Raw genomic sequence first — 12,583 nt, forward strand, 5'->3', positions numbered from 1 at the left:
GGAGTTTCAGAGTTTCCTGACTGCCCACAACATCAAACACAAGTTGACCGCACCTTACCACCCGGATACAAATGGTCAAGCAGAAAGGTTTGTACAGACCTTCAAACGCTATTTCAAAGCTACTGTGGCTACAAGTAAACAACAGTCCCTGTCACCCCAGCAGCTGAACTCCTTCCTTTCTGCTTACAGAAACACACCACATGCAACCACTGGGAAAACTCCAGCTGAACTTCTTTTGGGTCGGCAGCCATGGACTGTTTTGGACATGCTCCGCCCTCAAACGGTCCAGGAACATGTACGGCAGTCCCAAGACAAGAGGGTCGAACACGACGAGATTTCCCGGTTTACAGCCCAGCAAAAAGGTATGGGCTCAATCTTATGGCGTTTCCAACACTTGTTGGCTTCCTGCTATCGTCGCAGAGACTTTGGGACCCAAAATGTATAGGGTCTGCCTGGAAGATGGTTCCGTTTGCAGACGGCATGCGGACCAATTGCGTCCTTGTTCTCAGCTGCCCGAATCCCTGACATCGGCTGCACCTCCAGTGTCTCAAGGATCTGCTCCTACCGGATCAGGATGCATTGAGACTGATGCTTGGGGGGACTCTGAACTTTTGAACTCAGCTCCAACAGAGCCCTCCAGCCCTGGTCCAGAGGTCTGTTCACCCTCTGAGCTAGGGGATCCCCTCTTGGACCCGCCGGTGTCCATTCCGGCCAGCCCTGCTTCCTCCGGCCCCGAGTCGCTGGGTGCCCGTCCTCAACGACGCTGTCGCCCTCCTGACGGGTTTCAGCTGCAAGACCGGTTACGAGACTTTCGACGGGCCCGCCGAAAGTTATCCGCTGCTATGTTCTCCCCGTAGCATCCCTTGAAGTTGTTCTCACATCTGGACGCGGAAGAAGCCATGTAAATCTCCTGAGTTGGAGGACTGTATGGGACCATTATTAGTTACTGTTTTATGCCTGTTCTCGTTTTGCTGTGTTTTTTTTTTTTTTTTTTTTAGGGATGGATGGAAGGTGTTATACCTGAAGGGTTTCACATGTACTGTCACTTTAAGGCTGGCTCAACCCAGGAGTGATGACAAGGGGCAGAGTGGCCATCTTAGAGACATGCAAGGGATGCATTGATATACCGAGCTGTCCTGTAATGCATGTTGGAGTGTACAGTGAGTCCTGAATAAAAATCTGTTGTTCCAGATCAGAGTCCTGTGTCTCTCACAACACGGAGAATATAACAGTGAGTACAAAGGATCTTTCCCAGGGGTCTTCCCAGGAAGGGGACCACTCTAGGTGTATAGTCAGTGGACGGGTGTCAGCAAGTGCATAGAAAGGGGGTACTGGGGGAGTACCCTGAAGAGAAACACAAATAGAAACACTTACCTCAGCTTCTCCTAAATAGCAAAGGAGGTTAGTTGGCCTGGAGAGATGGAGGTGCAACTGAGTCCCAGGTACAGACAAGGATGGCGGATGCGTGAGGATTGAAGACCACGATCTGCTTTACAAAGACTTTCATGCTAGCTGAGCTGAGTTAGAGCGGCAATGAAAAGGTTACTGTACCGCGCTGGAGAGATCTGCCTATCAGGAGGAGCTACCGCCAAAGAATCAGCTAATTTGGAGTTGTAGACGGAGACACCGCCCACGCACAGCCAATCCGGAAAGAGGAAGGGAGCCTATAAATTACATCCGCTTTTGGGTGGGGCTGAGAGGGAGACACATGTGTGGAGAAGCAAGATGGCGAGTGCCGGAGTGAGCTGGAGCACGGAGGCTATCCCACGTGTTGGCGGAGATCCTGCAGAGCAGACCGGAATGCCGACTTCTACCCTGTGGGACACTGGGGTGCGATTGGTGCCCGATGGAACACTGGCGTTGTGTACCGGAGCAGGCGTGGAGCATTTGGGCCTGGTATGTAGTCAATGCCTGAATGTTACCATGTGGATGCAAGTGTGGGGCCAGTGCGGGCACTGTGGCAATCTGCTGCAGCGGGCGGAGAAGAGTGAAGGTCAGCCCAGGAGACTGAATGTGACATGGGTCACTCGTGTTGTGTTGGTCTCTGAATCGGGACTCTTCGAGGGCAGAGGAAGAGGAGTGCTCAGGGTGCTGATGGAACTGGGCTCAGTAACATCTGCCAGCGCTACAGAGTGCCACATGAGAGAAACCTGTACTTCCGAGGCTGTGTGCATGCAGGTACTGAGGGCCGGGGAGCGGCCACCTGATGTACAGAAGACTACAGTGGCAGACACCAGGTCTGCTCCAACAAAGGCAAAGGGGAGTCGATGGCCTGCGGTGACCAGGGCTGTGAGTGTGAGCAGCGAGAAAGAAGTCGGGGTCATTGATGATGTGGGGTCTCCTAGTTTCCAGCATCGCTACGGATCCTTGGAGGAGGGGATCGATGTCTGGAAATCAGAGGAAGAAACCGAGTGGGACTGGGGGTTGAATGAATGGAGCAGTTCGGCCAATCCAAGTGTTCCTGATAAGGAGACTAGAAATTCTGTGATACGTGGACAGTGTGCTAAGAATCTGGGGTTCTGTGAGGCCTACTCTAACCAGGTCCCAGATCTATTCCCTCCTCGGACCTATGCCTGGGCTCAGGAACAAAATGAGGCCTATGCGTCTCTCATCATTAAGGAGGAGACCCTGTATTCCCCACCTGGGAGAGGCAACAGACAAACCCTCCCCAGGTTCTCCAGACTACAACGGATATGACTATCCTTATGCTCCAAGGGAGATTGAGGCCAGGAGAGAGTCTTGGTGTGACGAGGCTGTGTGGGACTTCCTTTATATCCCAAAACACCACCGCAACCAGTCAAAGCCGGAGTTATGGAAAACCTTCCAATCTGTAAAGACTAATTGGAACTTTGGGCGGGCCATCAAAGTTCCACCGCCCAGATGGATCTGGCCAGGCATGGTCCATCTGTGTAAAAGACTCAGAGGGGAAAGTTGTGCGAATCCCACATCCTGACTACTATTGCTAAGGACACAGAATGCTGAGTTTAGTGAGGCTAAAGTGTACAGTGATGTTTCAAGTTTCACCTTTGTTGCTAGGGCCCAAGCCCTATTTCCAATACTCCTTTCCCTTCTATCCTTGCAAAAGGGATTGGGAAATCTACAAATTACTACTGCTGAGTGGTTCCACTAAAGAGGGCCAACCCTCCAACTTTAAAGAAGAAGAGACCCTTACTAAAGGAGGTCTCTAGTGATACTATAACTGTGCTAAAAAGGGGATCCTTTGGGCCATCGGGTATCACGTACCTTGAGATGAGCCTGACACTGTGAGGAAGGCCTCCCTTGCGCCTCCGACTCGGGACCCGTGATAGTGCAGACAGGGGACACCTGAGTGTAGAGTAGCACGAGCGCCTGGAGACTTGCTTGAAGCGGACGAAGGCTACTGGTGAAGGTTGCCAGAGAAGTCAGATGAGCAGGGTGTTGAGCAGGCAGCAGGTGCAGGAAGCAGGGGTACCTGGGTAACAGGAGGAGCTTCCTATGCAGGATGGACGGATTCAGGGATGACAGAAGCGTAGTAAGACAAGCCAGGTCAGGAGCCAATCGGTAACGTAAGAGCCAGTAGGAGCAGACAGGGAGAGAGGTCACGGGACAAGACAAGGTCGGTGCAGGTGGAGATCAGAGAATCGTCAGGACAAGCCGGGTCTGGAACTAGGAACAAGATGCAGGTAACAGGTATCCAAGGCTGAAGACAAAGCAGCACTGAACCTGTGTGCTGATCCAGCTTAAATAGTGCTCTTCCTTGATGAGAAGGGTGGAGCCAGGATTAGCCTGTGGGTTTAACTCATCCTCTGCCAGAGCCTTCCTGACATCGGGCCAGGATCATGTACCACTTCAAGTTAAAAGGACACTCTGTTGAGTAGTTAGGTCATCGGGCTGAAGAGGAGAATTCTTTGCAAAGAGACTCTTTTTACAAAGATGCCTTATGAAGATTCTATTGGGCCAATGGGCCAGTAATGGAACTTTGTTGGGTTGCTACCCAGGGAGAATGGGTAGTGGCCTGAGGTCTCTTCGGTGGGGGGTGCCTTAGTGCCAGGGGCCCCTGAAGAAACTGTTAACACCCACAAGTCTGACAGGTTGCTCAGGCTCCAGCAAATACCTTGTCCTTAAGAAGTCATGTAGCCTCGGTGCTACAGGTGTGAGGGACACTGTAAGCATCAGTCGGATGGACTCCACATGTCTTCGAGAACTTGTGGGCGTGGCTGAAATGGAAGAAGAGTCAGTGCCCGGGTGCTAAAGGGACTGTGTCTGTTTCAGTCACTCATTGTGGCTAGAAGGTAGATAGTTAGCTTGACAGGGTTTGGTTGTCACCTGTACAGGAGTGGTGCTAAACGCCTAGTTCAAGCCTACCGGAAGTGATATCTGCCAGGATGTGTAGCTAGGGATCTTGGGTGAGAAGGTCGCCTCTGAGGAGAGGGCATTCTCACTACATTAGGTAGAATGGTATTAATATGCAAATGTTGGAAGTGTTAACCTTTAATTCTTCCTTTGCAGGTTCGCACGGGATGTCCGGGTTTGGCAAGGCCCTCCATTTGTGAAAAGTGAATGTTATAGTGAGCTAGTTAGTCAGGTTGACATGTTACCCACTCAAGCAGAGTTTTGTTTGGTGGGGGGTGCGTTAAGTTGTTTTGTGAATATTTGTACAGCATATCTATATTTTTCTACGTAATTTATTATATGTACATTTGTTATTTCCATTTTCCCCCTTTTCCAGGTTTGTGGGATACTCCGTTTATTTTTGTAGGAAATTTTTGTGAGGACATGGCTTGTTTGGTGGGGGGTGGATGTAGCACCCTCCTAGTCAGGTGCTAGAGATTGAGTATAGTTTTTGGCTCTGTCTGCCTATCAGAGGAGCAGCAGGTAAATTCTATATTGCACTCTGCTTATCAGGGAGCAGGATCTGGGAGTTAGGTCTGCTCAGTGTGCCCAGTGTGTGATTCATCTGGTCTAAGGGAGTGTCCCCAGCTGATCCAATAGGGAGGCACATTGGATGCTGGAGGAAACCTGGCCAATGACACACAGGCTTTTGATACAGCCCCAGGGATTGGCACAGATAGGTTGTCTCGGTGAATTGTGCGGCAGGGTATAAAAAGCCAGGGGCACATGAGGTAGAGGTCTTTTGGCGGGAAGCAAAGTCCCAGAAGGAGGCTGGCGGCTGCCTCCTCTTCTGCAGCAGTTGGTGATGGTCACAGGCAGATGGCCTGATGAACCAGTGGAGAGGAGCTGAACCCAGAGGTCCAGGAGAGCTGACTGGAGGAGTTGGGGCACTGCGAGACTCTGGAAAAACTGTATCGTGAGTACAGAGGATCTTGCCCAGGGGTCTGCCCAGGAAGGGGACAACTCCGGAGTTTATAGTCAGTGGACGGGTGTCAGCTAGTACAGAGAAAGGGGGAACTGGGGGAGTACCCTGAAGAGAAACACAAATAGGAACACTTTCCTCCGCCTCATTCAAGTGGCAGGATGAAGTAGCGGCCTTGCCGCATTCTCTGGCTAGAAGTCCTCTGAATTGTGAATAGTTCAACAGCTGGAGTATCCCACTCATCCCTTCTCCTATCCCAATATGAAATAAAACCACAAAAACAACTACCCCTAGACTGATCATTAAAACAAAATGGGTGTTGGGCGCTTCCGACCAAGCAAGAAGGGAGAAAGAGTTCACCGCTGTAAGAGGGATGCAGGGGATGTCTCCAAAGTCTTGTTAGGAACTGTCCCAAATGGCTGAGTACTAGGCTGCACTGGCGGGAGTAACTCCGAAGAATCCGCTAGTAGAAGTGAAAAGAGACAGGCGCCATGTAGTAAGCCAAAATAATTTATTGCACAACGTTTTACATAATAACTTACACTGGGGTAAGCTTCAGTCCGTGTATCAGCGTATCCAGCCGCACGATCCGGCCGTCCACCGGCCCGGAGGTGACGTCACAGGAAGCTGGTCCGGAGACTTGGTAACACCGGAAGCCGCAGTGGAAAGCAGGCTCCCGGAAATGACGCAACGCGTTTCGGAGCATGCGCACTCGGCTCCTTTTTCAAGCGTAAAGGACTGCCACATTAAAGTAGATCATCAAACGCTTTTCAATACAGAAAACAGACACCGCTGCCAAGAGCTTCCTGCTTCCGGTCTCGGCCGTAGACACGGAAGTGACGTCACCACGGCGTCCCGACGAGTTGCGTCACAAAAAACATGTGACTTTATCAAGGGTAGGGTAGCGTTTGATGATCTACTTTAATGTGGCAGTCCTTTACGCTTGAAAAAGGAGCCGAGTGCGCATGCTCCGAAACGCGTTGCGTCATTTCCGGGAGCCTGCGTTCCACTGCGGCTTCCGGTGTTACCAAGTCTCTGGACCAGCTTCCTGTGACGTCACCTCCGGGCCGGTGGACGGCCGGATCGTGCGGCTGGATACGCTGATACACGGACTGAAGCTTACCCCAGTGTAAGTTATTATGTAAAACGTTGTGCAATAAATTATTTTGGCTTACTACATGGCGCCTGTCTCTCTTTTCACCTAGACTGATCATTGACTGAGCCAAGAACATAAAGTGTTAAGATTTCTGCAAGTTCTGCAAGCAGTTGCTATGGGTAACCCAAGGGAATCCTTAAAGTGTGAAAATTCAGCAGTCCTCTAGGGGGCAGTGCTACGCATTATTTACCTTTTTTATTTATTCTGCCAGGCTGGGGGGGCGGGGCGTCCCTTGGCTCTTTCCAACCACAACCCCACATAGGCACACGCTCATTCATCCGGCTCCTTGCTGGTGAGTGTCTTAGCATTTTTTTGCTATCTCTTAGTAAATTGAGGCCTCTCTCTGTGGGATTTCCCCTTTCTCTTTCACTCTCTCATATTCTTTGCTTGCCTGACTTTCCCTTCTTCCTCTCTCATACCATCTTTGCCTCCTCTCTTTAGCTTCATTCTCTTCATACCCCCCCCCCCCCCTGCCCCCTACTACTTAGGGCAACACCATGCTAAATTGGATCTCCCAGATCTATTCTGCCCCTGCCGCCCAGGTTAAGGTGAACGGTATCTTATCGGACTACTTCACAATTACGAGTGGGACAAGACAGGGGTGCCCCCTGTCACCCTTACTCTTCACATTATCACTAGAAACCTTTTTATGTAGAATACGCCTCCACCTGGATATCTCAGGCATGACTGTTGGGGTGACCTAGCAGAAAATATCAGCGTATCCAGACGACATGTTATTTTCCCTCATGAATCCCATAATTTCTCTACCGAATCTTCTTCACGAGTTTGAGGCATATGGCACTCTGTCCAATCTAAATATCAACTTTACTAAATCTGAAGCTATGGGAGTAGGCTTATCAAACCCCCCTCCTCCACCAACTTTTTTAGGCTAAAATGGACGAACTCAGCACTGAAATACCTGGGCACTCTCATACCACCCAAATTTTCACCCATCTTCACGCTCAACTTTCTCCCCCTCCTAAACAAAAGTCCACATTCTATAAGATAAATTGAATACTGGCCTCCATCCATGGTTTGGAAGATGAAACGTTATTAAAATGTGCATACTCCCTAAGTTCCTATACCTCTTTCAAGCACTTCCGATATTCATCCCTTCACAATACTTTAAACAAGATGACACCCTACTAGTGGATTTTATCTGGGCACATAAGGGACCTAGGCTATGTAGGAGACTGCTCTTGCTTAAACGACTAGGTGGACTGGCAGTGCTGGACTTATGCAAGTACTGTCAGGCTACACAATTGGGGAGACTCAGACTGGTGTCGTCATGGTGAAGCAAAGCTTTGGCCCAGACTAGAACAGGCCCAATGTGACATACCCCTCCATAGAGCTCCACCGTGCCACCATTCACTACCAGACTCCATAAGACGCCATCCCCTCATAGGTCACACGATAAGAACCTGCTCTAAATTATTCACACAACTTTCACTTTCCCCGACGCACTCGCCACTGACACCCATACTGGGGAATCCCCAGTTTACCCCGGGCTACCAAGATAAAACATTCAGGACCTTGATGGAGTCAGGCTATTTCCGAGCCTCCCATTTTTCAACATCATCTAATTGGCCTGCACTCAAAGACCTCATGGACTTCTCGGGACCCTTCCATCTAGATTTCTGGAGGGCATTGCAACTCCATAATTTCTCAAACTCATTGCCACCTCCCAGTGAACGCAACACACAACTTACACGCTTCGAAGAACATTGCTCTCAAGACAGAATACTAAACAAGACAGTGTCCTAAACTAGCGGAGTTCTGGAAGACAGTACGTGAAATGTCTCAGAGGTTTATAAACCAACCGCTCCCCAATGACCCTGCTCTCTTCCTTCTCCATGCTTCTAACATCCCGGCCCAGACCTATAAAAATTCTGTCATTCATCACCTTCTAAATGCTTCTAAAATGTGCATCCCTCTTAAATGGAAAAACCCACAGGCCCTGACTGTTGGCCTGTGGCTCAAAAAGGTCAAAGAAATAAATAGAATGGAAAACCTTGTTCTCTCGACACGTCCCCAACACGAACGATATACCAAAACCTGGGGTCAATGGAATATATTTGTCCTCTCTGATGAAGGCTGCTCTTTAATTAAGGGTGGCAATACTAAAGAGACCTCATGTTTAGTTTGGGGGAGCTCTAAAATATTGGTGGAAAGTATTGTTGATGTAGAGCCATAGCTTTACCAATGCTAACCCTTCTACACCCCCCCCCCCCCTTCCACACCTCCTAACTCCTTCCCCCCTCATCCCACCTACTTATCCTCTTCTGCCTCTCTCTAGGTTTCTTTTACTTCCCTCTCTCTTTCCACTACTTATTCACTTTACTCCTTCCTTCTTCTTCTATACGTTATGCAAAACTGGAACAGACAACTCCGGGTACTTTCTAGTCCTGCATAACTCCTCCCATTAGAGGAATTGTAGAACACCTCTTATTCTACGACCGATGTAGATCTCAACCTTAAGACTGAATTGTCTTCAATGTTGTAATACATTGTCTCAGCATATGTTCTATAAGGAATGTTACTGTTTATTATGCCTGGAAGTTGTATTTCATATAAATAAAAGAATTGAAAAAAAAAAGAGATCTGACATGGATCAATCATACAACCTTACCCAACCAAACATCACTGAGTAATAATGCTATTGAAATGATGACAATTTTATTGTTTGGAACGTGACGTTATATTGAGGATTGGAGATGGACCTTTCATATGGTGTACAGTATCTCCTCCTCATTTGTTGGAACAAGACATTAGACTCAGGCATGGGGCAGAAGACCCAAAACTCATAACCTAGGTGCCTATATCATGCACATTTTTTTTTTTTTTTTTGCCAGCCGAACCCCAGAATCTCCATAAATCCAGTCTAGATACAAAAATTGTGTCTGCAGCACAGAGAAGGAAGATTATCCGAGAGAAATACAGGAATACAGGACGGGGAACACAGCTCAGGAAAGTGACCAGGGGATTACAGGCTGATATCACCCAGTCCCTGCCCTACTCTGGACCAATCAGTGAGCAGTATGGGTGGAGGAATGTATTTAGTGTTAATGACCCACCTGTGCTGATCTCTGTAGGAGTGTCCTCCTCTATAAATGTCCCCATTATTCCATCCTCCTCCATAGACTGCTGATCATCCCTCACATACGTCTCTTCTTCTTCTGCTTTAACCTCAAATTCTATATCGATTGGATCTCCACTCTAAATCAAGAAAATGAAATAATATCATCTGTAAAATATAAGATTTATTATTGTGACATCACATAAAAATACACACATTGTCTCCATGAGTCTGTATTTTATAATCTCTGTCTCACCAACCTTGTAACAGTGAGGGATGGTGTGACCTTCCTGTGTGGAATCCCGGGAATACAGAGGACGGGGACATCTCTCTGGTGGGATTCTGGTATTAGGTGGCTCCATCATATCCTTGTGTCCTTCTGAAAACTCCTCCATCACTCCATACTCCTCATCCTCCTCTTTATACTCTTCTTTAACATCAAAATTATCATCCCCGAGGTTTCCACTCTGAATATATAAAAAAACATTTATTGTAACAAATATACTGTATATAAATCATAACTAGCCAAAATTGAAAATCATCTACCTGATGATGGGGAGGGATGGTGTGACCTTCCTGTGTGGAATCCCGGGAATACAGAGGACGGGGACATCTCTCTGGTGGGTTTCTGTAGCTGGATGACTCCACCATGGTGTCCTGGTACAGATCTTTGTGTTCTTTTAGAAACTCTGAGTCCTTCATCACCCCATCATCATCATCCTCCTCTTTTATCTCTTCTTTAACCTCAACTTTAGAATCTCTCAGGTTTCCACTCTGAATATATAATAAAAATGACATCAATGGTAACAATGCAGATAATGTACAGATCCTAATGATACTATCAGTGATTGTTCCTCATCTACCTGATGATGGTGGGGGATGGTGTGACCTTCCTGTGTGGAATCCCGGGAATACAGAGGACGGGGACATCTCTCTGGTGGGTTCCCATTACTGGATCCATCTGTAGGAAACACACACACTGCCTGAATACATTGTTTCTATATGTTTATCAGATGATGGGGGATCTAGGTGGAGCCTCCGTACTGCTCTCTCCTTTACAATAAAGTCTCCTCTTACCCGGTGATGTGAGGGGCGGCTGATTCTCCATCATGACGTCCTTGTAGAGATCCTTGTGTCCTTCTAAATACTCCCACTCCTCCATGGAGAAATAGACAGTGACATCCTGACACCTTATAGGAACCTGACACACACAATGATACAGTCACCATCCAGACACATCCCTTGTCTGTTACTGGATAATGTCCCAGAATTCCCAGCACCGCTCACCTCTCCTCCGTGATCTCTCTGGTGACTTCTAGAATATTCTTTGTATTTCTCTATTCTATCAGGGAAGGAGGTGGAGGCAATGTGATGGTCATATAATCTCCAGACTTCACAGGAGGAAAACTCTAGATCTGAACACAAATAGTAAAATCAAAGAAATTCCCAGAATCCTCCTCACCTCACCCTTCTGGTTTCCATTTGATTAAAGCCCCACCTCAGACTGAGGTATAATTTACCCACACAGGACCCCCACACTGTGCAGAGTAAAAGCTTGTTGCAGGCATTCTGACATCATTACATACAACGCAGGACCAACAGTCCCACTTTGCTAGTGAGGATGCCAAGGGTCCGCCCACATCCTAAGAGCATGAGAAAAAAAAAGACAGAGGGAGGGACATTGGGGGGGGGGGGGAGGAGCTGTGAGGTCAGTGTGATGTCATAGGACATATAGACTCTGGATGGAGGGACATTTAGATGGGGAGATTTGAGGGACCCTCTATATGAGGATCCTGTGCTAACCAAATCATTATTCCCGGGTGCCTCCCACTTCTCCTAAACTGAAGAGTGAACTTTGACCTTTACCATACAGAAATCTGTCAGGAATGTGTGAAAGTAATCTCTCATGTGAGCAGGTGATGTGCGGAGGAATGGAGTGTAAATAGCAGACAATTTTCTCCAGAGCTCCTAATGGTTGGGGTGGATTTTGCTGCTGGTGCCGACTTTCCACCCCCCCCCACCCCCCAGGGTCACTGCAGGTGTGGTGAAAAGCTGTGTAAGAGGATATGGAGGAGAGATGAGGAGGAGATCCAGGAATCGGGATAAAGGTCAGGACAAGCAACAGACGAGCGCATCCAAGAGATGAAGCCGGGGTCACTACACAGAAAATCAATCCAAGGAAACAACAGGCAGGACGAGGAATAGCAAGAAGGAACTCAGAGACAAATGAGAATATTGCTCAGCCAATGGGAGATTATCTCAGTATGACTTACATAATGAAGGAGATGAGGGGGAGGGGAGGTGACCATAGATACATGGAAATTCAGCTGGTTCAGCAGGAATCGGTCACATTTCCATCCATGTATGGTCAGCTTTGGAAGCAAGATACATTAATCATCAACTGATCCCCTTGAAGGGGTTAATCTACTTATTACCTCCTCTGCCGCCAGATCCTGCAGTGTCTCCCTCTACGTTCTATGGAACGTCCTCTTTATCTAACACCATTTCCTGTCTGTATTCCATAGAGACTTCCTGTCTGGGTAGAGGTGAGATCACCACCTTGTGGAGGTCAGAGGAACTGCAACCCTGAGAACCGTCTGGTAGTGTGAACACGGCCTTGTGCTGTGTGTGTATGTACTGTATATCCTTCCCCTTTCTCTCCTCCCTGAGTGTGTATGAAGAGGCGGAGCTCCTGCTGGAACAGCGGTCGGAGGAGGAGGCCGAGTCTAGGAGGGAGACTGACAGAAAGCGCAGGGAATTGTATGCATAAGATATACTGTATAGAGAAACAACAGGTTCCCTTCCTTCACTTTGTGAGGTGGACACCTGGTGGTTTTTTTTTTTTTTTTTGCTGTGGTAGGTTTTTTCTTGTTTTTTTTTTTTGGAGAAAGATGGAGAAGAGGAGGTTTATCTATAGATCGGGTTAACTACATATTGTAGGAAGAGAAGTCAAATAACATATTACCCCTCATAAATGTAAATTATACTATGTAATATAATATGCTACATAAAAAAAGGGGTTTCCTCCCTCTTTGTACTCATATTTTTGGAGCCTTTT

General features: G+C 47.9%; 4 protein-coding genes across 4 annotated transcripts in view; 1 reads left to right on the forward strand and 3 right to left on the reverse strand.

Annotated features, from left to right (window-relative positions):
- LOC309550245 (uncharacterized protein) overlaps positions 1 to 12,583 on the reverse strand; it is a gene marked incomplete at its 3' end in the record, with an annotated part of 2,091,994 nt that overhangs the window by 612,425 nt on the left and 1,466,986 nt on the right.
- LOC309548848 (uncharacterized protein) overlaps positions 1 to 12,583 on the forward strand; it is a gene marked incomplete at its 3' end in the record, with an annotated part of 248,873 nt that overhangs the window by 190,757 nt on the left and 45,533 nt on the right. The gene's annotated exons all lie outside the window — the stretch shown is intronic.
- The window catches only part of LOC309548840 (uncharacterized protein), a gene marked incomplete at its 3' end in the record, with an annotated part of 295,113 nt that overhangs the window by 164,548 nt on the left and 117,982 nt on the right, over positions 1 to 12,583 (reverse strand). The window lies entirely within an intron of this gene.
- Positions 3,829 to 10,738, reverse strand: LOC309548846 (uncharacterized protein; the record flags this gene model as incomplete). The annotated part of the gene is made up of 4 exons (XM_082248781.1): positions 10,603 to 10,738; positions 10,389 to 10,486; positions 10,072 to 10,299; positions 3,829 to 3,870 (listed from the first exon to the last, which is right to left on the reverse strand). The coding sequence occupies exons 1-4, from the start codon at positions 10,685 to 10,687 to the stop codon at positions 3,829 to 3,831; spliced, it is 453 nt and encodes a 150-aa protein (XP_082104907.1). The 5' UTR covers positions 10,688 to 10,738.

The sequence above is a fragment of the Pelophylax lessonae genome, assembly GCF_965119305.1.
Source record: "Pelophylax lessonae genome assembly, chromosome: 3".
In the NCBI taxonomy this organism is placed as follows: domain Eukaryota; kingdom Metazoa; phylum Chordata; class Amphibia; order Anura; family Ranidae; genus Pelophylax; species Pelophylax lessonae.